This window comes from Erythrolamprus reginae, chromosome 2 (genome assembly GCF_031021105.1).
Source record: "Erythrolamprus reginae isolate rEryReg1 chromosome 2, rEryReg1.hap1, whole genome shotgun sequence".
Lineage (NCBI taxonomy): Eukaryota > Metazoa > Chordata > Lepidosauria > Squamata > Dipsadidae > Erythrolamprus > Erythrolamprus reginae.
Window position 1 is genome coordinate 193,549,592 of NC_091951.1, and position 26,781 is coordinate 193,576,372.

At 42.8% G+C, this 26,781-nt stretch overlaps 1 protein-coding gene across 7 annotated transcripts in view; it reads left to right on the top strand.

Annotated features, from left to right (window-relative positions):
* Positions 1-26,781, top strand: part of SPRYD3 (SPRY domain containing 3) — a 66,782-nt gene that overhangs the window by 27,430 nt on the left and 12,571 nt on the right. For all 7 annotated transcript variants that reach the window (XM_070740978.1, XM_070740982.1, XM_070740980.1 and 4 more), the window contains 2 exons: positions 8,621-8,770; positions 21,117-21,174. In XM_070740978.1, the coding sequence (XP_070597079.1) occupies positions 8,621-8,770; positions 21,117-21,174 (208 nt within the window). The remainder of the gene's footprint in view (positions 1-8,620; positions 8,771-21,116; positions 21,175-26,781) is intronic.

The following is a 26,781-nucleotide window of genomic DNA, read 5'->3' on the forward strand; positions in this document are numbered from 1 at the left end:
TAATATGCCTGGTACATTGACAAAGATGGAACAAGTCTGTTTTTCTGGGATTGGATTTTGTAGCACAAAATAAGAGATGGGGGCTGGGAAGACTGGCGCAATTATTCTGCCTTGCCTGGCTTTTGACATCTGAACAGAAAGCTTGTCATTGAGAAGAGGGATTAAGAAGCTTTCTGAGCCTTTTTGCAAGTTACCTTTATTACAACAATGCTATTAGCCTGCTGTGGGGCTGACCATAAAAATTTTGCAAGTTCATCCTAACCTTATTTTTTTCTGCGCAGCTGAAGGAACGTTGCTGCGTCACTCTAATCCTATCCGGATTGATTCTGGGTGAGATATCACGCAGCTGCCTCGTTTCAGCCCACCAATAAAATCACCGAGGAGATTTAAATCACATTTGGGGGATCAAGTCTTTCTGTGCTTGCTTTACTTTCATACCCAGGGGGACTCTAAGCAGCTTTCTGAAGGTCATTCAATTTAGGACAGGGAGCAAAACCATAAAAAAATACAAAATGTGAAAAATGACCCTTAAAGACAACCCCTTATTTCTCTGTTTATTTTATGAAAATTAATAAAAAAAATTGAAAAAAAAAAAGAAATATAGAAACATAGAAGACTGATGGCAGAAAAAGACCTCATGGTCCATCTAGTCTGCCCTTATACTATTTTCTGTATTTTATCTTAGGATGGATATACAGTTTATCCCAGGCATGTTCAAATTCAGTTACTATGGATTTACCAACCACGTCTGCTGGAAGTTTGTTCCAAGGATCTACTACTCTTTCAATAAAATAATATTTTCTCACGTTACTTTTGATCTTTCCCCCAACTAACTTCAGATTGTGTCCCCTTGTTCCTTGTGTTCACTTTCCTTTTAAAAACACTTCCCTCCTGGACCTTATTTAACCCTTTAACATATTTAAATGTTTCGATCATGTCCCCCCTTTTCCTTCTGTCCTCCAGACTATACAGATGGAGTTCGTTAAGTCTTTCCTGATACGTTTTATGCTTAAGACCTTCCACCATTCTTGTAGCCCATCTTTGGGCCCGTTCAATTTTGTCAATATCTTTTTGTAGGTGAGGTCTCCAGAACTGAACACAGGATTCCAAATGTGGTCTCACCAGCACTCTATATAGTGGGATCATAATCTCCCTCTTCCTGCTTGTTATACCTCTAACTATGTAGCCAAGCATCCTACTTGCTTTCCCTACCGCCTGACTGCACTGTTCACCCATTTTGAGACTGTCAGAAATCACTACCCCTAAATCCTTTTCTTCTGAAATTTTTGCTAACAAAGAAAGGTGAAGAGGCCCCTGCAGATTTTATTTTATTCTGCTAGTCTTTGCCAATCCTAGGAAGGGAAAGGGTGAAGAAAATGCGTTGCTTTCTAGCCCATGCTTTTAACTATATGTATTAATGTGGAGTGAATGGAATGATTGTTTTTTATGGTTGGGGGGGGTTTAGATTTTTAATTAGTTAATTGTAATAAGATATTTTGTATTGTATATTTTATATGTTGTGAGCTGTGCGAGTCTTCGGAGAGGGGCGGCATAGAAATACAATAAATAAAATAATAATAAACAAACAAACAAATAAATAAATAAATAAGATGCATTTTTCCAAGTTGAAATTGTGAAACTCCAAGCAGGCCACAAACTCCGGCGAAGGGACATGCGTGTCTTGGCATTCCACCCATGCTGCATCCTTCCCTAACTTGGAACGTTTTTTGGGTCTATGATGAGAATTCTGGGGCTTGTGGGCTCTTCATCCTTGGAGGCCACAGCTGGGAAAATCCAGGAGGGTGGGAATGAGACTCGAGAGTGAATTTCACATTAGACCCTTCGCTAATGCTGGTGCCAATGACTCTGCTGTCGAAACATGAAACTTAACCATGGCTCCCTCATCAAGGCAGTGTGGTATAGTTAAGAAAGTGGCATAGTTATGGCTAGCTATTGGCAGCCATTGAATATTGTCACTGTCTGGAAGAGGTGAAGAAATGTCCCTTCTGAAGAATTGATAATTATGCAAACTTTGAAGGGGGAAAAACCCCCAAACATGCCAGGATTTCAATTTCAATATCAGTAGCCACATCAGATGGCAAATAACGTTCAATTTCTCATTCAGTTGTCATTCCTCCAGTCCAGATTGTCGTTTGTTTGGCTCTGCTCCTAGGGGTAGAATTTATTTTAATTTGCAAAACAACTGGAAAACCTTTCCGTTGTTAACCTTGTTAACCATGACAAAGAGTCATCGGATTCGAAACGTGGGCAAAAAGAGCGTTAGCTCTGCAATTGTTCTCCCGCCAAGGAAAGAAGATGCTTGTCAAGGTGGCTCTCACCCCTTGTGTCAAACCGCTTCCTGATCCAGCTGTTTGAAATGTTTGCTTTCTGTTTAGATGGATGAGCAGTTCTCGGAATTCTGCAGCAGCCTGGAGAGCCAGTGGAAAGGGTCAGCGGTTAGCATTTTTTCCACCCCGCTGCAGAAGCCAGGAAAGTTTGGTTCAGTACATGCAAAGGGGGGTTAAAAAAAAGAGCACTGGAGGGTCAAAGCATGCATACTTTTGGTAGCTCTTCATCATTGATGCTCTGCTGGCCTTGGGAATTGAGTGTGGTAACCTGAAGGGCACATTGCAGTGGTCAGTTTCGGTTTCTCCCCGGAAACGGGATGGCTGGCACTCTGTGGCGGTGTTTCCCGCAATCCATTTGCTTTTTATTAAAACGATGAAAAGATTTCTAACCAGTGTGGCCCGAAAGATAGACTGGAAAGTATGCAAGACATCTCTAGAATGTATTCCTGGCAGCCCTGCTCTTCGGCAAAACTGGTATTAGGTGTCACGAAAGGCCAGCAAATTAGAATTTAATGCTCTCTTGCCTTTGATTGCCAGCATCATAGGGAAAAAAAAAGATATTGCGGGATGTTTTGCCTCCGGTGTCATTATAACTTGGCTGTCCTTGGGTATAATCTTCTTAAACTGTGGGGGATGGAGATGTCAACATTTCTGTTTGATTTCAAATGGCACAACATTTAGGTTAGGGTCTGTGCTATCCGAACCCCTAGTTGTTAAGATACGGGCTTTTTATACTTGGCATACAAAAACTTCTGGCTTCTCCTGGCTCCTTATACTGTTAGCATAGTAAATGATGCAAAACCAAAAAAAAGTTTGTGAACATTTATTCAACTTCCTTAGTTTACATAGAATTGTCTGCGTCCTCGGGGTAAAACTATGTAAGATATTTTGCAATGCAAAAAACCAAAAAGAGGATTTTTGCTTCACTGCCACTAGATGTGAATCACATTGATCATGGGATTTGAATAGGACTAGAGGCTTTTTAGTCCTTTCGAGGTGTTCAATGACGAGTCAATTTCTTATATGAATACTGGTGATAAAGTCTACTTTTACAAACGTTGTTTAATCAACATTAGCCTTCAAATATGCAAGATTTGAAAGGAGAACTTGTATATATTTATATATTTATTCATTTATTTAGAAACATAGAAACAGAAGATTGACGGCAGAAAAAGACCTCATGGTCCATCTAGTCTGCCCTTATACCCTTTCTTGTATTTTATCTTAGGATGGATATATGTTTATCCCAGGCATGTTTAAATTCAGTTACTGTGGATTTACCAACCACATTTGCTGGAAGTTTGTTTCAAGCATCCACTACTCTTTCAGTAAAATAATATTTTCTCATGTTGCTTCTAATCTTTAGAAGTAGTTATTTAGTTATTTATCATATTTATATAGCCAACTAACTCACAAAATGTTACTCAGGTGGAATATAATATAAACTATAAGTAGTATAAAAATTAAATTTGTGATTAAAATGCAAAGAGAGGACAGCAGATATTAACAACAATGGATCCATTTCAACAAGTCATGGGTATCTTGAGGCCACGAGACCTCATGGCTAAATTAAATTTTGAGAGACTTCTGGAAATTAACATGGATGGAAGCTGCCTCACGTCGGGGGGGAAATAAGATTCCATAAGCTGAGCACCATGGCAGAATAGGCCCATCTCTCCTGGCTTCTGCCAGTTGTGGCTTCAGGGCAGACAGCAGAGGTGGGTTTCTGCTGGTTCGAACAGGTTCTTTAGAACTGGGAGCAGGAATGCCGTCTGGCGGGACCAAGGGGAAGAGCCTTCTCTGTGGCGGCCCCGGCCTTCTGGAATCCCCCCCCCCCCGGAGATTAGAGCTGCACTTACCCTCCTTGCCTTTCGCAACCTCCTAAATACCCACCTATGTTGCCAGGCTTGGGGAAGTTGATAATTTCCTTAGCTATTAGGATTTATGTATGGTTTGCTTGGGCCGTGTGATTAATTTTTATGATAAGGGTTTTAATCTGTTTTTTAATATTGGATTTGTACATTGTATATTCTGTTGTGAGCCGCCCTGAGTCTTCGGAGAGGGGCAGCATACAAATGAACTGGCAGTGATGGCTGGCTGGCCACGCCCCCAAACCAGCTCTCTCAGCAGCGCCATATTTTTGTCACTTCTGCACACACATAGAAGCTTGGTTATCGGCACTGTGCATGTGCACAAATTGCTCATGCGGCATGGCTGCTGGTGCACAACGCACACATGCCCATATGGCACAGGAGGAAGCGAACTGGCAGTGTGGTAAATTACCGCATATACCCCTGGCGCACAGGACCTGCATCATACCTCTTTTGCCAGATTTTTCAAATGTAACACAGGTGTGCAAAAAAATATTTTTCGCAGTTGACCGTGTACTTTTCTCAATCATTTTTTGTTCTGATTTCAAAAATGTATATGGTTTTTCTGTAGCAGGTATAGTTTCCACGGAGCAGCATCATTATTATAAGGTATAGGACAGTGATTTTCAACCTTTTTTGAGCCGCGGCACAGTTTTTACATTTACGAAACCCTGGGGCACATTGAGCGGGGCGGGGGTGGCCTAAAAAAAGTTTGGACAAAAAAATTCTCTCTCCCTTCCTTCCTCTTTCTTTCTCTCTCTCCATCCCTCTTTCTTTCTCTTCCTTCCTTCCTCTCTTTTTTGCTCTCTTTCTCTCCCTCCTTACCTCCCTCTATGTCTTTCTCTCCTCTCTCTCTCTCTCCTTCCCTCCCTCTCTTTCTTTCTCTCTCTTGCTCTCTATTGCTTTCTTTCTCTTGTTCTTTCTCTTGCTTTCTTTCTCTCTTGTTCTCTTTCTCGCTCACTCGCTCTTTCTCTCTCTTGCTTTCTTTCTCTCTTGCTTTCTTTCTCTTTTTTTCTCTCTCTCTTGCTTTCTTTCTCTCTCTGAGCTTCGCGGCACACCTGACCATGTCTCGCGGCACACTAGTGTGCCACGGCACACTGGTTGAAAAACACTGGTATAGGAAATATACTGGAGACATTAAGAAAACAGTAATTACCATATACATTGAAAATGTAAAAACAACGTAATAACAATAATGCTTCTATATCAGAAACTTTATGTGATAGAGCAAAACTAAGCATATTTTTGGAATCAGCACATCAAACTCCATAAAACAGACATTACCTTTGCTAATGATTTTTTTGTGTTGACCAGTGTAATCAGGGTAAGTGGTCCTTCAGATAATCTTGCCTCAAGCCATGAAGGGTTTTAAACTTCAAAACTAGCTCTTTGAATTGTACCTAGAAGTGAACTGGCAACCAACTCATGAACCAGAGGTGTAACATATTCCGTTCCAGAGGCACAAATACAGCAATCAACTGTGGCACCGCATGTATATTATATGCACCTTGGCTTCCATGCAGATGAGGCCCCTTAAATATCAGGTCTGAACTCACGTAGAATCTATATGTGTCTGTAATTACCGTATGCACCTAAATCCTGTCCTCTGACAGATTTCATTAGAGTGATATCAGTGAAGAAGAATATTCTTGCATGCTTAATATCGTGGAAAGCATGGATAATTCTCAATCATCCAAGTCATGGTTGTCCCAAAGGTGCTTTTCAAAAAGCAGCTGGATTGGTCCAAGTAATATTTCTTTAAAACCTATACGTGGGAAATTGCTTTGAGGTTTATGAAATCTATCATGTCTTATCTGGTAGACAAGACATCCTCAAGTAATAAATGCTGGAAGTGTAAAACAGCCACAGGAACATATTATCATATTTGGTGGTTATGCCCGGAAGCAAAAAAAAAAAGTGGATTAGAATTCAGGGCTGGTTGGAAGAAATATTGGAATATAAATTAGAAACAAAACCAGAAATGTATTTATTGGGGATAATCAGAGGTCAACACAGCAAAGAAGACTATTATTTAATAACACATATACTAACATCGGCAAGATTGGCATTCACACAAAATTGGAAACAAGAAAAGATACCAAATGAAGAGATGGTGATCAACAAAATGTTAGACTGCGCTAAATTAAGTAAATTAATGTATGAATTACAAGATGAACAAAGTAAGAATTACTATAGAGTGTGGGAAAAACTGTATAAATGGATAAGAGGGGGAAAAAGAATAAAACAAGAAAAGGAATTAGTATTAAGGAAATATAATGGGGAAAAAACCAGAATTGTTAAATATTAATTATTATGTATAACAGATAAGTATAAATGTTAAATGTTGTTTGTATGTTTGTCGATATAAAATAATAAAAAATTTTTTTTTTTTTAAAAAGACATCCTCAAGAGCGAAGAGGAATGAAGCAGGCACCAAAAAGTACAGGCAGACTTTGATGTAGAGCCACATTGGGACTGGAGCTCCCATTGCTAAGCGAGTCAGTTACTACCTGATTTTTCCACCTTTTTCTTTGGAGGTGTTAAAACAAATTACCATGGGGGAGTTAAGCGAATTGTTAAGCAACTGTAGCTCCTCCCCACTGACTTTGCTTGTTGGAAACCAGCTGGAAAGATTCCAAATGATGATCATGTGACCTCGGGGCATTGCAACCATTGCAATTGATTGCTGGTTGCCAAGCGCCCATGTGACCATGGGGATGTTGCAACAGTTATAAATGCGAGGATTGGTCATTGGACATAAGTCACTTTTTTTCAGCACCGCTATAACTCAGAACAATTGCTAAGTGAATGGTTGTAAGCTGGGGGCCACCCGTACTACTTACATTGAAAAAACAAAAAGCAAGCAATTTTTACATCGGACGGATATATAAGTAATGGTGTTACTTTTTGATTATAAAATCAAAATGTTGGTAGCATATGCTCCAGGGATAGACTCAGCAAATTATTAAATCAGAGTGAGAATTAATAATACATTGAACCGCGGTGTGGTTTACTAATATATTGCATAGTTCAATGGTTTATATGAAAAGTTCCTATAATCACAAAAATCCACTCCACCACAAATCCACTGCATTGTTTTATGTTTATAACCATTTCAGGTTTTACAGTGAGATCAACATTTGCTGATCTTCCAAATTATTGCAATCTTTAGCTTGGAAGTTTCTATGAAATAAGAGAGACTAGTTTGGTGATGCACATCTTGGGCCTCCTTCTTCAGTTGTCTGTAGCCTATTTAAAATAGGAAAAAAATACTGTAAAATGGGAAAAGCAAAAAAAAAAATGTTGGGTTTTTTTGGGGGAGGGGGAGGGCATATTTTCCACCTTATTGAAAAGCAGTCTTCTACATCCATAACCATGGAAATAGTTATGTGATACAGTGATACCTCGTCTTACAAACGCCTCGTCATACAAACTTTTCAAGATACAAACCCGGGGTTTAAGATTTTTTTGCCTCTTCTTACAAACTATTTTCACCTTACAAACCCACTGCTGCCACTGGGATGCTCCACCTCTGGACTTCCGTTGCCAGGAAGCATCCATTTTTGAGCTGTTGGGATTCCCCCCGAGGCTCCCCTCCATGGGAACCCCCACCTCTGGACTTCTGTGTTTTTGCAATGCTGCAGGGGAATCCCAGCAGGGGATCCCAGCATCACAAAAACAAGGTCGGAAGTGGGGTTTCGAGGACTTCAGTGTTTTTGTGATGCTGCAATTTCACTGATGCACCCTTCCCTGGGAAACTCCACCTCCGGACTTCTGTTGCCAGCGAAGCACCCATTTTTGCGCTGCTGGGATCCCCCTGCTGGGATTCCCCTGCAGCATCGCAAAAACACAAAAGTTCGGAGGTGGGGTTTCCCATGGAGGGGAGCCTCAGGGGAATCCCAGCAGTACAAAAACGGGCGCTTTGGCTGGCAAAAGGGGTGAATTTTGGGCTTGCACGCATTAATTGTTTTTCCATTGATTCCAATGGGAAACATTGTTTCGTCTTACAAACTTTTCACCTTAAGAACCTCATCCTGGAACCAATTAAGTTTGTAAGACAAGTTATCACTGTATTTGGAAAGACAGGGTTTTTCTAGTTTGCGATTTCAAAGGTTAACTCTTGATTTGATTGCTGTCACACATGGTTCCACCTTGTAAGGCACACACAGACTGTTTAATTACCGTGCAGCGACCAAGTCTAATGAATGCTTACCATATGGCTCTCTTCAATTACCTTTGGGAGTCCTTGTTTGCTCTTTTGCTTGTCAGGCTTTCAGAATTCTCTATAATTAACTCAACAACAGAGGATGTTGATAGGATTATGGCTGCCTGTGGTGACTTCAGAAGATGGCCTGCCAGGGCACATGGGCAATCAGCTATTGTCCTGTCTTCTCTTTGCAGCTCTTGGAATATATAGGGAAAGGGAAGAGCATCATCGATGTGGGTCTTGCACAAGCTCGGCAGCCTTTGAGTACCAGGAGTCACTACTTTGAGGTGGAGATTGTGGACCCAGGAGAGAAGTGCTACATCGCTCTCGGACTTGCCCGCAAGGTAAGAAAGCTTGATGTTCCCCCGATGTACAATCCCAACGTGACATCAAATTGGGGGAAACAACTTTGGGTATGTATGAAGGAATATGTCTGCTCTGTGCTGTGTATTCAGAGAAGGTAAGAAGTCCCCTTTAACATGGAGCTTTTCAAGTCCTCTTTGCCTTGCGATACACTCCCTTAGGGATCACCGACAAGCCTTAAGTCAAAATTCTTTGTTGGGATCTTTGGTGTCTTCTAGGGCAGTGTTTCCCAACCTTGGCCACTTGAATATATTTGGACTTCAACTCCCAGAATTCCCCAGCCAGCGAATGCTGGCTGGGGAATTCTGGGAGTTGAAGTCCAGATATCTTCATAGAAACATAGAAACATAGAAGTCTGACGGCAGAAAAAGACCTCATGGTCCATCTAGTCTGCCCTTATACTATTTTCTGTATTTTATCTTAGGATGGATATATGTTTATCCCAGGCATGTTTAAATTCAGTTACTGTGGATTTATCTACCACATCTGCTGGAAGTTTGTTCCAAGGATCTACTACTCTTTCAGTAAAATAATATTTTCTCATGTTGCTTTTGATCTTTCCCCCAACTAACTTCAGATTGTGTCCCCTTGTTCTTGTGTTCACTTTCCTATTAAAAACACTTCCCTCCTGGACCTTATTTAACCCTTTAATATATTTAAATGTTTCGATCATGTCCCCCCTTTTCCTTCTGTCCTCCAGACTATACAGATTGAGTTCATTAAGTCTTTCCTGATACGTTTTATGCTTAAGACCTTCCACCATTCTTGTAGCCCGTCTTTGGACCCGTTCAATTTTGTCAATATCTTTTTGTAGGTGAGGTCTCCAGAACTGAACACAGTACAGTGAACCCTCGATCATCGCGAGGGTTCCGTTCCAGGACCCCACGCGATGATCGATTTTTAGCGAAGTAGCGGTGCGGAAGTAAAAACACCATCTGCGCGTGCGCAGATGGTGTTTTTGCTTCCACTGCCGCCCGCCCTTCGCCCGCCCACCCCGTTGCTCGCGCCTGGGGTGCGCGCGCGTTTGGGGACTCCCTAGATCCGCTCCCCAGCTGCTCCCCAGCTGGGGAGCGGATCTAGGGAGTCCCCACCGCGCGCGCGTTGCTGGGGAAAGCGCGCGCGTTGCTGGGGAAAGCGCGCGCGTTTGGGGACTCCCTAGATCCGCTCCCAAGCTGGGGAGCGGATCTAGGGAGTCCCCACCGCGCGCGCGTTGCTGGGGAAAGCGCGCGCGTTTGGGGACTCCCTAGATCAGCTCCCCAGCTGGGGAGCGGATCTAGGGAGTCCCCACCGCGCGCGCGTTGCTGGGGAAAGCGCGCGCGTTGCTGGGGAAAGCGCGCGCGTTTGGGGACTCCCTAGATCCGCTCCCCAGCTGGGGAGCGGATCTAGGGAGTCCCCACCGCGCGCGCGTTGCTGGGGAAAGCGCGCGCGTTTGGGGACTCCCTAGATCCGCTCCCCAGCTGGGGAGCGGATCTAGGGAGTCCCCACCACGCGCGCGTTGCTGGGGAAAGCGCGCGCGTTTGGGGACTCCCTAGATCCGCTCCCCAGCTGGGGAGCGGATCTAGGGAGTCCCCAAACGCGCGCGCTTTCCCCAGCTGGGGAGCGGAGCTGGGATGTCCCCAAGCGCGTGCCGCCCGCCCGCCCACGCCGTTGCTCGCGCCGCCGCTGGGGTCTTACGGGGGCAAGAGGGGGAAGACCCAGGGAAGCCTCTGCCCGGCGGGGAAACTCCACCATCTATGCATGCGTGGAAGGGCACGCATGCGCAGATGGTGGAGTTTACTTCCTGGTTGAAAACTCGCGAAATAGCCCTTTCGCGATACTTGAACACGCGAAACTCGAGGGTTCACTGTATTCCAAATGTGGTCTCACCATCATTCTATATAGTGGGATCATAATCTCCCTCTTCCTGCTTGTTATACCTCTAGCTATGCAGCCAAGCATCCTACTTGCTTTCCCTACCGCCTGACTGCACTGTTCACCCATTTTGAGACTGTCAGAAATCACTACCCCTAAATCCTTTTCTTTTGAAGTATTTGCCAACACTGAACTGCCAATACAATACTCAGATTGAGGATTCCTTTTCCCCAAGTGCATTATTTTACATTTGGAAACATTAAACTGCAGTTTCCATTGCTTAGACCATTTATCTAGTAAAGCTAAATCATTTACCATATTCAAGTGGCCAAGGTTAGGAATCACTGTTCTAGGGAAGTACCACCCGGTTTACAAACTCCCACAATCAGTGATAAGAAAATGTTTGCAGCTGCCCACAGGGAAGAACTAAGCTAACAAAAGGCCTGAGTTTGCTTCTTAGTTTAGCTTTGCAGTCCTTGCTTTTTTAAACGTCTCTGCAGAACTGAAGACGGCTGGCAGTATTTCTGAATCTGCTTAAAGGTGGGGGGGTTGATTTGACCGGTTTGAGGCTTCAGTATTAGGGCAAGCCAGGCAACAGATGTTTGAATCTCTCCATGTGAAATGATATGTCACTGCACGGTCCAGCTGCCAAATAGAAACCATACCACAGAGCCTCCTTGCCGCGCGTTCATAAGGGGTAGGGTGGACCTAAAACAAAGCAGTGATGGATCATGGAGAAAATAACATTTTTCTCTCATTGGAGGGCAAGTCTTTTTTAAGATCGGTCATTGCATAGAACTGCTGCATCAAGGTTATCCTATGAAGAGCCGGGGTGGCGCAGCAGGTAGAGTGCTGTACTGCAGGCCACTAAAGCTGACTGCTAGATCTGCAGGTCAGCGGTTCAAATCTCATCACCGGCTCAAGGTTGACTCAGCCTTCCATCCTTCCCATGTGGGTAAAATGAGGACCCGGATTGTGGGGGCAATATGCTGGCTCTGTTAAAAAGTGCTATTGCTAGCATGTTGTAAGCCGCCCTGAGTCTAAGGAGAAGGGCGGCATAAAAATTGAATAAATAAAATAAATAAAATAAGGTTGCGTTTCTCATATATACAGTGATCCCTCGTTTATCGCAGGGGTTACGTTCCAGGACCACCCGCGATAAACAAAAATCCGCAAAGTTGGATTTTCTCTCTCTCCCCCCCACACACATTGCCCCTCACCCCACCCTTTATTTATTTATTTTATTTATTTTATTTATTTATTTATTTGATTTTTTATGCCGCCCTTCTCCTTAGACTCAGGGCGGCTTACAACATGTTAGCAATAGCACTTCTTTAACAGAGCTAGGCTATTGCCCCCACAATCCGGGTCCCCTTTACCTTCCGTCTCTCTCTCTCTCCGGGAATCCTCGCAAGGGGCTCCTGGAAGCTCCGCTCTGCACCCAGCGGGACAAGCCCCAACCCCAACCCCCCCGCCCCCCAGCCACCGGTGCCAGGACTGGCTAACTCAGCTGCAAGCCTTTAAAGCAGCCTACCCTCCACTCGTTACTGCTCGGGTTAGGGGAGAAGGTCTGACTAGGACAAAACCACCGCCACCCGTGCTCACTTCCGGGTCTTTCAGCAACCCACGATGCACTGAAACCGTGAAAAATGAACCGCGAAGTGGCAAGGGATCACTGTAATCCCTCCCCAAGGCAGCACTCTTATCTCTGAGGGTTGTTGCCATCTTTTCACCCTGTCTTCGGGCAATTTGTCAATTTTAGTAATTGCAGGTTGGTGAGGAAACTTTTGTACTGAGGCTGCTACGCCATAGCCATTTTCCCCAAGACCTGGCAATTGTGGGAACTTCCATTTCACTAGTCAAGTTTCTTCCACAAGTCTCCTTTAACTCTTGACAGTGTGCTCTGCAAAATACAGTAAAAAGCTAGCATCCCCTCCCCTCCCTTTGTTTCTCCAGGCATGGCATTTTGTTTTTTCTTTAATTTCCCCAAATGTGTTTCTTAGAGAGGTGGTGGGATACAAATCCAATTAATAAATGAATAATAAATATGTTTCTCCTCCCTAAACAAGGGCTGAACTCACAGGTCTAATCGGTCTTTTTCAGCTCAAAAGATGGGGGCAGGGATAGGCAGGTGGAAGTTTAGAAACTCAAGTTTGACTTGAAACTTTGATTAATGAAATACAGTTCAACAAGGAGAAACATTTCAGATGTGCCGTCCTATTTAGGCATTATTGTAGTTTTTAAAGTGAGCTATGGAGAATGTTCAACATTGCAGCTGTGTTGCCAGGAAGTAATTTTCTTCCCTCTTGACTTTTGCTTATGTTAACCTGCAAAGTTCTGCCTTGAGTTTAGCTGCGGCCCTCCCACTTTCCTTCAGAGCAAAAAATGGGACATCTGGAAAGATCAGGGTAACCCTTAGCAAATGTACGCACTGTCATTGATCAACTATTGTCTTCAACCCATCGATGCCTCTTTGTCCTGCACAACATCTTCTGTTCTTGATTGGCTAAATTAGGCTCTCTTGTTACTGGCAAAGTCCAATAAATAAATTAGAACCAGGTTGCGCTACATATTGGGGCTGGATTGGCGCCTGTCCCTCTTCCTTTCTTGTCCGATGCAGCCATCTGGTTCTGTTGTTTGCCTCTATGCATGGCCTGGATTCATGTGGCCTTTGATACTGAGCCAGTCCGTTCCCTCCTCTTCTTGCTACAACAAGCAAATCCCAGCAGTCATGGGAGATCCAAAACAGAAAGAACTGGATTGACTTCCTTTCGTTCTCCCTTGAGTTCCTGATTCACCGGAGAATAACTTGCCCTGAAATGATCTGGCATTTCTACATCTGGTGTATGTATCTCTGTGCATACGTAAGGGCAGGGTAAGGAGCGGGCGAGGGAGCCTGCATGTAACCAGAAGATGATTTTTAGGAATCCTGCTTCAGTTTATAAGGAAACCAGGAACAGCCGTAGCGAGCCTTAGTCGTCACAAGGGAAACAAAGCAGAAAAGGTTTAGGCAAAAAGTTTGGACGTAGATGATAATGGGCAGTGGGGTGTCTTCAAGTCAAGCTTTAGTGAGATAATTGAATTTGGTTAGTACTGTACTTGAATAGCAGACCTTAGGAAATCTCCCAGCATTTTTAGGTTAGCATTTTTCTGCCGCACGAATCCCAGCGACCGGTTAGGTCCCACAGAGTTGGCCTTCTCCGGGTCCCGTCGACTAAACAATGTCGTCTGGCGGGACCCAGGAGAAGAGCCTTCTCTGTGGTGGCTCTGACCCTCTGGAACCAGCTCCCCTCAGAGATTAGGACTGCCCCCACCCTCCTTGCCTTACGGAAACTCCTTAAAACCCACCTCTGCCGTCAGGCATGGGGGAATTGAAACATCTCCCCCTTGCCCATGTAGTTTTTGTGTATGATTCGATTGTGTGCTTGTTTTTTATATATTGGGGCTCTTTTGGATTTTTTAACTTAAAACTGTAATTTAGATTGCGAAATATTAGATTTGTTACTATGTTTTGTTTACCATTGTTGTGAGCCACCCCGAGTCTACGGAGAGGGGTGGCATATAAATCCAATCTAATCTAATCTAGATTGGGGAATTTGAAGAATATCCTGAAAGAAGGCAGTTGCTTCTTGCCTATTCTAGGGATAATCTATATACTAAGGCACATGCTATTGTTAATGGTGATCTAACAAAATCATTTGAAATACAGATGGGGACAAGACAAGGATTTCCTTTGCCATTTTTGCTTTTATTTTAGTTTTAGGAGTGTTAATTGGAGATATTAGGGCGAGAAATTAAGAGGATTGAAAATCAAACAATAGACCTATAAGCTGAAGGCTTTTGACTTGGTTTTGCAAGAACCTCAATACGGCCACTTCTGTTTTGTACCCAAGATAAATACATGAAAGCGATCTAGATAAATGTTTTCCAAAGTTGTGATAGTTAGGACAAAGTAAAACCTTTACTTCAGAAGTGTGATTAAAAATTGAATGCTGTCAGAAAACTGCACCCTACATTGGTTTTACTTAGTTTGGTTTGCATCCTTGAACTTAGTCAGCATGTCTGTCTCATGATGGATGTCGAACAGTGCTGGAATTGTCTGCTCAGAAGTTAAGTAGAATTTGTGAGACCGGAAAAGTAAATCATACAAGAATACCAGGCCCCCTTCTTCTGTGAATGAAATATGAAAACATCTGGACTCATTTTCATGGCATGTTAGTATGTCTTGACACAAAATGAAAAACCCAATCATCCACACACAAAAAAATAGTGATCTGTGTAACCGCTTACATATCTTGTCTGCTTCCAATTGCTGCCCGTCCACATCTTGAGACAGAATGGCTGAATGTGGTTGCACTCAAATTCCCATCACTTCCCTCCAGCCATTAATATTGATAAGAATTATAGTCAGGAAATATCCAGAGGATCAGATCTCTACCCTTTCTTTAAGAGAGCCAAGACTTGAAGAAATAGGGTATGTGGCTCATTCAGTGTGGATGCAGTATACAGTGTTCCCTCGATTTCCGTGGGTTCGAACTTCACGGAAAGTCTATACCACGGTTTTTCAAAATATTAATTAAATATTAATTAAAAAATACTTTGCGGGTTTTTTCCCCATACCACGTTTTTTCCCACCCGATGATGTCATATTTATTTATTTATTTATTTATTTATTATTTAGATTTGTATGCTGCCCCTCTCCGCGGACTATGTCATCGCCAAACTTTCGTCTGCCTTTAATAAATATTTTTTTTAATAAACTTTAATAAATAAACATGGTGAGTAATAATCTGAATGGTTGCTAAGTGAATGGAAAATTGCAATTTAGGGATTTAAAGTGTTAAGGGAAGGCTTGTGATACTGTTTATAGCCAAAAATAGTGTATTTACTTCCGCATCTCTACTTCGCGGAAATTCGACTTTCGCGGGCGGTCTCAGAATGCATCCCCAGCGAAAAGCGAGGGAACACTGTATAATTGGTTTTTGTGGAGATGGGCTATTTAAGTTATCCTGGCTTTAAAATTGACCTTGCATTCGGCCTTGAAGACTACAAGAGGTGAGTAGTGATAGTACTAGTGTAGTAGTTGTTAGGACTCTGTCCATAACTGTTGGGTTGGCGATATATTGGCTGCAGGTGTTGCAGTCTGCCAAAAGAGGGAGCTATAGAGTTTATAGCTTATTTCTCTGAGTCACCCTCTCTGTTTCTCTTTGTCTGGCTACTCACTGTTAATGGCTACTCACTGTTAGGTTAACACTACAACCTCTCTGTGTTGTAGTTTTGTATATCAGCTAAAATGTGTTTAAGCTTGATATCTTTGTTTGCTGATTATGACAAAGACAACTGGTAAGAAAGACTATGTACTTGGTAATGTTTGGGTTGTTATTCTGACTTACGTGTATGACTTTAGATTGTTTATCTGAATATTTTATTTCTCAAAGTAAACTTTAATTCAAGTAAATTATCTCTGTGTAGATGAGAAGTTATTCACAACTAAATCAATCAAATCTCAATAGGGCAAATACACTGCTCAAAAAAACCCCAAAGGGAACACTTAAACAACACAGTATAACTCCAAGTAAATCAAACTTCTGTGAAATCCAACTGTCCACTTAGGAAGCAACACTGATTGACCATCAATTTCACCTGCTGTTGTGCACATTCAACTTTGTCCAGAACAAAGTATTCAATGAGAATATTTCATTCATTCAGATCTAGGATGTGTTATTTGAGTGATTCCTTTATTTTTTTGTGCAGCGTATAATATTCTGCTTTTTTAATATTTCCTTAGCTACTTCATTCTTCTAGAAGGGGTGGGTGCTAACTTTCTACCCTACAAACTAGACCAGTAATGACGAACCTTTTTTGGTTTGCACGCCAAAAGGGGGTGTGGGTGTGCTAGTGCACCCATACATGCCCATACCCATTTCCTCCCACGCATGTGCACACACACACACTGCCCCCTGTGCACACGCACAAGCCTCACTGAAGCCTGAGACGGTGAAAAAAAATGGCCCTATGGGCAATAGAAACATAGAAACATAGAAGTCTGACGGCAGAAAAAGACCTCATGGTCCATCTAGTCTGCCCTTATACTATTTTCTGTATTTTATCTTAGGATGGATATATGTTTATCCCAGGCATGTTTAAATTCAGTTACTGTGGATTTATCTACCACGTCTGCTGGAAGTTTGTTCCAAGGATCTACTACTCTTTCAGTAAAATAATATTTTCTCATGTTGCTTTTGATCTTTCCCCCAACTAACTTCAGATTGTGTCCCCTTGTTCTTGTGTTCACTTTCCTATTAAAAACACTTCCCTCCTGGACCTTATTTAACCCTTTAATATATTTAAATGTTTCGATCATGTCCCCCCTTTTCCTTCTGTCCTCCAGACTATACAGATTGAGTTCATTAAGTCTTTCCTGATACGTTTTATGCTTAAGACCTTCCACCATTCTTGTAGCCCGTCTTTGGACCCGTTCAATTTTGTCAATATCTTTTTGTAGGTGAGGTCTCCAGAACTGAACACAGTATTCCAAATGTGGTCTCACCATCATTCTATATAGTGGGATCATAATCTCCCTCTTCCTGCTTGTTATACCTCTAGCTATGCAGCCAAGCATCCTACTTGCTTTCCCTACCGCCTGACTGCACTGTTCACCCATTTTGAGACTGTCAGAAATCACTACCCCTAAATCCTTTTCTTTTGAAGTATTTGCCAACACTGAACTGCCAATACAATACTCAGATTGAGGATTCCTTTTCCCCAAGTGCATTATTTTACATTTGGAAACATTAAACTGCAGTTTCCATTGCTTAGACCATTTATCTAGTAAAGCTAAATCATTTACCATATTACAGACGCCTCCAGGAATATCAACCCTATTGCACACTTTAGAGTCATCGGCAAATAGGCAAACCTTCCCTACCAAACCTTCCCCTATGTCACTCACAAATATATTAAAAAGAATAGGACCCAGAACAGATCCTTGTGGCACACCGCTTGTAACCTGACTCTGCTCAGAATACTCGCCATTAACAATAACTCTCTGATGTCTACGCTTCAGCCAGCTGCAAATCCATTGAACTATCCAGGGATTAAGTCCAATCTTCACTAATTTATCTATCAGCTCTTTATGTGGAACCGTATCAAAGGCTTTGCTGAAGTCCAGGTAGGCAATATCCACGGCACCACCTTCATCCAACACCTTTGTGACATAGTCAAAGAAATCAATGAGATTAGTCTGACATGATTTGCCTTCAGTAAAGCCATGCTGATTTGGGTCTAATAAGTTATTGTTTTTTAGGTTCAGAAAGTTCAGAAAGTCCGCTTTTCCGAACTTCCAGTTTTCCCATTGGGCTGTTTTTTGCACTCTGGGGTTTCAGTGAGCTTTCCTGGAGGGCAAAAAGCCTTTCCCAAGGCCGAAAATCAATTGGCCAACATGCACATGTGTGTGGAGCTAACATAGGTCCCACAGAGTTGGCCTTCTCCGGGTCGCGTCGACCAAACAATGTCGTTTGGCGGGCCCCAGGGGAAGAGCCTTCTCTGTGGCAGCCCGGGCCCCCTGGAATCAACTCCCCCCAGAGATTAGAATGGCCCCCACCCTCCTTGTCTTTCGCAAATTACACAAGACCCACCTTTATCGCCAGGCATGGGGGAACTGAGACATCTTCCCCTAGGCTTTTATATTTTATGTTTGGTATGTATGTGTTGTATGGTTTTAAATTGCTGGGGGTTTAGATATGTTTTATTTTTAATATTAGATTTGTTTCACTGTTATATTGTTTCTATTATTGTTGTGAGCCGCCCCGAGTCTTCGGAGAGGGGCGCCATACAAATCTAATTAATAATAATAATAATAATAATAATAATAATAATAATAATAATAGGGCAAAGCCTTGCGTGCCCTCCGATATGGCTCCGCATGCCACCAGTTCACAATCACTGAACTAGACTAATGCACAAAATTTCTTCTGGGAGAAGAGAAGGTCAGGGCCTTGTTCGATAACCCCTCTCTGCTAATTGTAATGGCCCAAATATATAAATAGCCATTTGTGACTTTCTTTAGAAGGTTTGCGTCTTGATGTTCGTGGGTGCAAGCAACAGAATTTTCTCCACCCAGATGTTTTCTTGCTAGACTTGATTGCAACTCTTCCCAGATCCAGTCAACAATCCATTAATGGCTTGTGATCAGCAGTGGACTACAAGCCGGAATGCTAAATTGTGCTCGCTGCTACGGCTCATAAGTGCTTGTGCGGCCAGCGCAATTTTGCTCCTGCACCTGTGGAAATCGCGCATGGATCCGCAGGTGCACCCTTGTTTCGGTGAGGTTTTCCCTGCGACTCCGTGCAAGATTTTCTACCTCCACAGGTTCAGAAGCAAAATCACGCTGGCCCCCACAAGCACTTATGAGCCGCGGTGGCGAGCGCAATTTAGCGTTCCGGCTCGTAGCCCACCGTTGCTTGTGATAGTCAAACAGGGCTTCTATTTGCCTTCGTATTTTGCAAGTTGGTTAGGAGAATTTGAGGAGGTGATATATTGCCACACACTTTAGAAAGAAAAAAAAACCCCTGAGGTTTAATGCAGGGATATGAAAAGGCAGCACGAAAAGTAATAGACAGAGATGTATCATCTGTGCTAGTTGGTATATAACGGTGACTCTCTGCTTACTCCGATGTCCCTAATCAACTTGTTGAGACTGAAGACGCTGCTTGGATGAGTGGTGAAATGTCTCAAACCAACATGATTCAGCTTTCAGAGTTCTCTGAAACTAGTCCTGAAACTGTCATAGAGCCTGGGTGGTGCAGTGATTAGAGTTCCGCACTGCAGGCTACTTCAGCTGTCTGTTAGCTGCAGTTCGGCAGTTCAGATCTCACCACCGGCTCAAGGTGGACTCAGCCTTCCCAGGTGGGTAAAACGAGGACCCGGATTGTTGGGGGCAATTGACTGATTCTATAAACCGCTTTAGAGAGGGCTGTAAAAGCACTGTGAAATGGTATATAAGTCTTAAGTGCTAATGCTATAGCTATCAAAAGGGACAAACCAGTATAAAGTGCATCCTCAGATGAGCAAGGATGCCACTGATACCAGGGTGAGTGGCCTGAGTGGTGGAAAGCTTGATGCTTGACTGTAGGAACTTTTCTTTTTTTGCAGCAATCAAGATTCCAGACATGAGGTCGTTGAACAATATAGTAACAAGTAATGTTTAAATTAAAGGAAGGAGGTGTGGCAGCCAGAAATAAATACTCTGAACCATAGTTTTTCTTCATCCTGCTGTATTCTTCTTTTGCTCCTTCAGCTCACCTAATTTGAGCAGCAGTGCCTTGTATTTGCTAAGCTTTGGGAAAATTCAGAAGAAGTTGGTTGAGTTCCCACGAGAGTTTTAGCAGTTCCTAGGAAGGCTCCCCTCCCATTCCTTCTGCCACTACTAGTGGTTTAAAAAAAAATTCAGCTTGCTCCCTAAGGATTAAATTGTCTGTGCTGTATTGCAACTTGTTTATACAGTCACAGCCTGGTGGTGGGAAGAAGAAAGAGCCCCCAGCTGCTTTGAATTTAAACTTGCAGATATATATTGTGCGTAATGTGTGTATGCACGCAAACACACATGTATGTATGTACCGTGTTTTCCCAAAAATAAGACACTGTCTTATATTAATTTTTGCTCCAAAAGTTATACTACGTCTTATTTTTGTGGGGTGCCTTATATTTCTCAAATAAGACAAATTCACAGGCAGAAAAGCTGACACCCCCAAAGAAAGTGTACTGTACGGTACCTGTCAGTATGGCACCCACACACACAAACGACGGCACTTATATGGTACAACAGTATACTCCCGCTATTGCAGCTTCCGGCCACCAGAGGAACTACAGTCTACGCACTGTAGTGGAGACTGTAATGGCGGTGAGATAGCAGCAGACTGTGGAAGGGGCCAACAGGGGACGCCACATTATTACGGTACCGCTATGAAGAGCTTTGAATGGTACCATATGTTTTTCCACCGTACCATATGTAAACTTGACTACGCCTTATTTTTGGGGGGTGCCTTATATTAGCAAATTCTGCAAAACTTCTGACATGCCTTACTTTCGGGGTACGTCTTATTTTTGGGGAAACAGGGTATGTATGTATGTATATGTATATGCTTCCCTCCCTCCCTCCATACATACATATACATAGATACACACATCCAGATTTATACACAAACACACACTCATATACACACACATATATAACACACACACTGTGTGTGTCTGTGTATAAAACATCAGACAAACAGACACAGATATATAGTTACAGTGTATATATAGTGTTATATAGTTATATATTGGTATATAAAAAGACATTCACTAAAGAGATGCACAGTTGTTTGTTCAATCAACCATGCCTGTAATAGAAACTCATTGCGACATTATTTATTTTTTTGCCAAAAGAAACGTGATGATGTACAAACTGGTTATATTTCTTCTTTGCCCTAGGATTACCCAAAGAATCGGCACCCTGGCTGGAGCAGAGGGTCTGTAGCCTACCATGCAGGTGAGTATCCAAGATCCAGCTTTAGTGTAATAGGAGGAACAGTTTGGCTGAATCCCATGTTACGTTGATTTTGTTGTATTTGCTTTCTCTACCATGGAGATGTCTGCTGTCTAGCAACTTACAGAGATTAAATAGTAAAAACAGTACACTTGCAGCCATTTAAAATGTTACATCACCTTTCAGTACATATATTTTCAAACAGAGAGCCCCTTGTTTGAAAGGGGTATGAAGATGAAAATAGCCTGGTGAGAGGATGAGAATTCCTTCAGCTTTGGCCTAAAGCAGGGGTAGGCAAAATTGGCTCTTCTATGACATGTGGACTTCTACTCCCAGAATTCCTGAGCTAGCGTGATCGGCCCAGGAATTCTGGGAGTTGAAGTCCACAAGTCATGGAAGAGCCAACATTCCCTACCCCTGGTCTATAGCAGTAATGGCGAAACCTTTTCTTCTTGCGTGGCAAAAATGGGAGTGCGTTCGGGCGCTGGCACAGGTGTGGGCATGCCCGCACCCAATCCTTTCCACAGGTGTGCCACATTACACATGTGCTCATGCCTCCAGTTTTCACCCTCAGGCTCCAGAGTACAAAAAATGGTCCAACGGGAAAACCGGAAGTTTGGAAAAAAGGACTTACAGTTTGCCTGTTGGACTGTTTTTCACACTCTGGGGGTTTCAGGGAAGCCTCCTGAAGCCTGGAGTGGGTGAAAATGGCCTTCCCCAAGGCTGAAAATCAGCTGGCCAGCGCACGCATGCACTCCGGAGTTGACATAGGGCAACACCTCGCATACTCATAGATATAGCTCCACATTTTATTTATTTATTTATTTATCTATCTATCTATCTATCTATCTATCTATCTATCTATCTATCTATCTATCTATCTATCTATCTATCTATCTATCTATCTATCTGATTTTTATGCCGCCCTTCTCCTTAGACTCAGGGCAGCTTACAACATGTTAGCAATAGCACTTTTTAACAGAGCTAGGCTATTGCCCCCTCAATCTGGGTCCTCATTTTGCCCACCTTGGAAGGATGGAAGGCTGAGTCAACCTTGAGTCAACATGCCAAAGGTTTGCCATCAGAGGTCTCTAGCATGTAATACAGTGATCCCTCGATTTTCGCGATCTCGATCTTCGCGAAACGCTATATAGCGATTTTTCAAAAAATATTAATTAAAAATATTTTCCCACCCGATGACGTCACTCTTCCTTTCTCATCTTTCTTTCTCTCTCTCTTTCTCTATCTTGCTTCTTCCTCTCTTACACTCTCTTCCTCCCTCTCTCATCTCTTTCTTTCCTTCTCTCTCTTTCTCTATCTCTCCCCCTCTTGCTCTCGAGCGGCGCGTGGGCGGCGGGGAAGACCCAGGGAAGGTTCCTTCGGCCGCCCAGCAGCTGATCTGCTCGGCAGCGCTGCAGCAGCAAGGAGCCGAAGATCCGGGTTTCCCCTTTGCGTGGGCGGCGGGGAAGACCCAGGGAAGGTTCCTTCGGCCGCCCAGCAGCTGATCTGCTCGGCAGCGCTGCAGCAGCGAGGAGCCGAAGATCCGGGTTTCCCCTTTGCGTGGGCGGCGGGGAAACCCCGATCTTCGGCTCCTCGCTGCTGCGGCGCTGCCGAGCAGATCAGCTGCTGGGCGGCCGAAGGAACCTTCCCTGGGTCTTCCCAGGTGCGGAAGTAAAAACACCATCTGCGCATGCGCGGCCATGGAAAAAAAGGGCGCGCATGCGCAGATGGTGTTTTTACTTCTGCACCACTATATCGCGAAAAATCGATTATCGCGAGGGGTCTTGGAACGGAACCCTCGCGGTAATCGAGGGATCACTGTACCTCACTTCTTGTAACTGTTCAAATAATAAGTGAACATTGTATTTTGCAGTGCAGATGAGCTAAGGGGGGAAAGATGGTCCTGGGATCAGTTTCCATATAGAATCCAGGACGTGAAATGTTAATACAGTTTTCTATGTATCATACAGCACACCTGCATGGCTTTTGAACAATGGAGCTCCTTAGAGTTGTTGAGTGTTTATTTTTTAAAGCTAGCCGGTTGGAATTAAAAACTAATATGTGTGTGAGTTTATTAAATCAAAAGTAATTTATCCATCTGAGAAAAAAAAAGAGGGGGAAAAAACATTATCAACATTTGGAGGAAACTGTTGGGTTTGGCAGTGGGAATGGATAGGGGATTGAGCAGAGGTCAGAGGTTTGCTAATATATCCTCAGTTGCTCTCTGACGTCTGAAAATGGGAGTATGCTGAATTCTTTTATATGTTGGAATTGGGTTTTTCTTTTTCTTGTTTTCAGTGGATAATGTTAAAAGATGGTGATTCCAAATTTGGAGTGATTTTTCTACAGAGTAGATAGCAAAATGGAGCCTTGTCACTCTGCAGCAACTTATGAGTATTACTCAGCTTCTATTGGTCTTTGCTAGTTTAAATTAAGATAATGACATAGTTAGCTAATTTGTTACAGCAGTTCGTCATTTAAGCATTTCTAACTAATATGCATAGATGCCAGAATAGAACAGCAAAGGTTTAATTTGTTCAAAATGAAGATGAAACAAGCATTATTACCATATAAAAAGCCTCCTTACTGGACATGGAAAAAATAACAATATCTCCTCTAAAATAATATTTTCCGCTGAAATTATGCTGTGTGATAGTTCTTCTAAGAGAGAGGAATTTTTGGCCAGCTCATTATCTTCTTATCTATCTATTCATGGAAATTATCAGCTAGCATTTCTCATGCTGATTTAAGCTTTGTTTTGTTTTATATTTTGTACTTCTTAGAGTGGGGTTTCTGCTGGTATCTCTGTCTTGTGATTGATTGGTGGCATTCTAGCTATGTAAGAATCTATATTTAGAGGTCACCAAGAACTCAACAGTTCAAGCCTGAGCTGCCTTATTAGAATAGAAGACACAACCAACGGTAGATACTAGCTTTCATGAACTAAAGCTATGCCTTAGTTCCCTGTAGTAGTATCTATCCCCGTAAAGGTGAAGAAGCTATTTCCAATTATCTATCAATCATTCTTAAGCTTCCCCTTAAATTATCTTCATTATCTTTTGGGGAATTTATTTATCTATCTATCTATCTATCTATCTATCTATCTATCTATCTATCTATCTATCTATCTATCTATCTATCTATTAGATTTGTATGCCGCCCCTCTCCGAAGACTCGGGGCGGCTAACAACAATGAAAAGACAATGAAAACAAATCTAATATTAAAAATAATCTAAAAATCCCCAATTTAAAGAACCACTCATACATACAAGCATACCATGTATAAATTCTATAAGCCTAGGGGGAAGTGAAATTTCAATTCCCCCATGCCTGACAACAGAGGTGGGTTTTAAGGAGTTTGCGAAAGGCAAGGAGGGTGGGGGCAACTCTGATATCTGGGGGGGGGGAGCTGGTTCCAGAGGGTCGGGGCCACCACAGAGAAGGCTCTTCTCCTGGGTCCCACCAAACGACATTGCTTAGTCGATGGGACCCGGAGAAGGCCAACTCTGTGGGACCTAAATTACTGAAAGCACTTGGACATTTGATCCTTAATTTTGTTTTGTTTCAAATTCATACATGAACGGCTTTAGCACTGTTAGTGGGTTTTTGAGACTCCAATATCATAGTCATACTCACTGTTTGTCATGCAGGCACAAATGTTGCATTTTTTAGTTTGGTTATTTTTTCATCACATAATAGAGATACCGATGTGTAGATTTGCACTTAGCTGCTAGATGACCATCAGTCCAATAATAACTAAAAAATGATTGCTTATTAAAACCAAAGTCTCATAGTTAGAGAAACAGAGTCTGTGTCATTCACAGCAATTAAGTCTGTGTTAGCAAACCATGGTTAAAATAGTGATTCTTACTAGTAATCTCACAGGAACGTATTTTGACGTGTTGCCCATGGTTAACTCACTGGGAATTGATGACATTTCATAGGTCTGGAGAATATCAGGTTGGAGGGGAGGGAATCTGAGAAGGTAAATATGGTTTCATAATTTGTGTGGTGCTCTCAACAAGGACAAAGAAAGCAAATTGTGGGTTAAGCAATTTGTCTGCACTATGCTTATGAGTACCTGGGAGAGAAAATAATTATCTGGGAAACAATCTTAAATTATTCCAAAAAGAATAAACTAGATAAAATGAATCTGGGGAAAACTAGAATAACCCTGGGGAAAGTTGATATACTTCAGCTGCTTATCAATGATTCATTCTTTCCTCCTTGGCTGCTCAACAGATCCTGTGGTTATAGTTTCAGGCTTAAGGATCAGAAAACAGTGAAATTCAAAACCTCACAATTCAGCATATTTGGGATGCTTATAAAGAACAAGATCCAACAGTTCCTAGATGCAGTTCTGCTTACAAATAATGCCAAAAGTCAGTGTTAGAAAGAAGCCAAAACAGATTAGCATGGAGTGGTTTGGCCAGCTGGACCTATACCCAGCAGCTCTCCATCTCATAGGTTAGACGTCTGTTACTTAAAGTCTAGTCTTTTAGATTCAGCTTATACAGGTACTCCTTGACTTACAACAGTTCATTTAGTGACCATTCAAAGCTATAACAGCACTGACAAAAGTGACCTTTGACCATTTTTCAATCTTACGCAGCATCCCCAACAACAACGTAAGGATGCTTGACAAACTAGTTCGTATTTATGATGGTTGCAGTGTTCCGGTGTGTGCGTGACATGTGATCACTTTTTACGACCTTCTGACAAGTGATTTACTTAACAAATGTGGTGAAAAAAGTCATAAAATGGGGCAAAGCTCCCTTAACAAATGTCTCGCTTAACAACATACATTTTGGGCTCATTTGTGGTCATACTTTGAGGACTACCTGTATTTAGTTGTCTCATCTGAGTGTGGGTTAAGGGTTTTTTGTCCCATATTTTCTAGCTATTGCATTCTGTTGCAGGTGGGCTGATGTTTTGTGTACAGGTAGTCCTTGACTGATAACTTCTCCTTGGAGGTCATAGCACCAGGGGTGAAATCCAGCAGGTTCAGTAGTGGAAATTTTGAGTAGTTCGGAGAACGGGCAAATGCCACCTCTGGCTGGTCCCAGAATGGGGAGGGAATGGAGAGTTTGCAGTATCCTTCCCCTGCCACGCCCACCACGCCATGCCCACAGAACTGGTAGTAGAAAACTTTGGATTTCATCAATGAGTAGTGGGTTTCACTACCGGTTCAGAACTGTGAATGCGCTCGTGCGTGGCCCTTCTGCGCATGTGCAGATTGTTAAGTTGTCTGGGTGGGTGACTGGAGTCTCCTGCAGATGCCTGAATTGGGGCGAACCAGTAGCAACCCCCCACTGAACAGCTCTGAAAAAAAGTGACTTAACGCCATTTTTTTTCACACTTCAGGACATTGCGGTATTCTCATGTGCATGTGCATCCCAAGGTATGCCCATGTTACATCAACACTCCGCAGTTTGCATTGGTTGCCGATCAATTTCCGGTCACAATTCAAAGTGTTGGTTATGACCTATAAAGCCCTTCATGGCATCGGACCAGAATATCTCCGGGACTGCCTTCTGCCGCACGAATCCCAGCGACCGGTTAGGTCCCACAGAGTTGGCCTTCTCCGGATCCTGTCGACTAAACAATGTT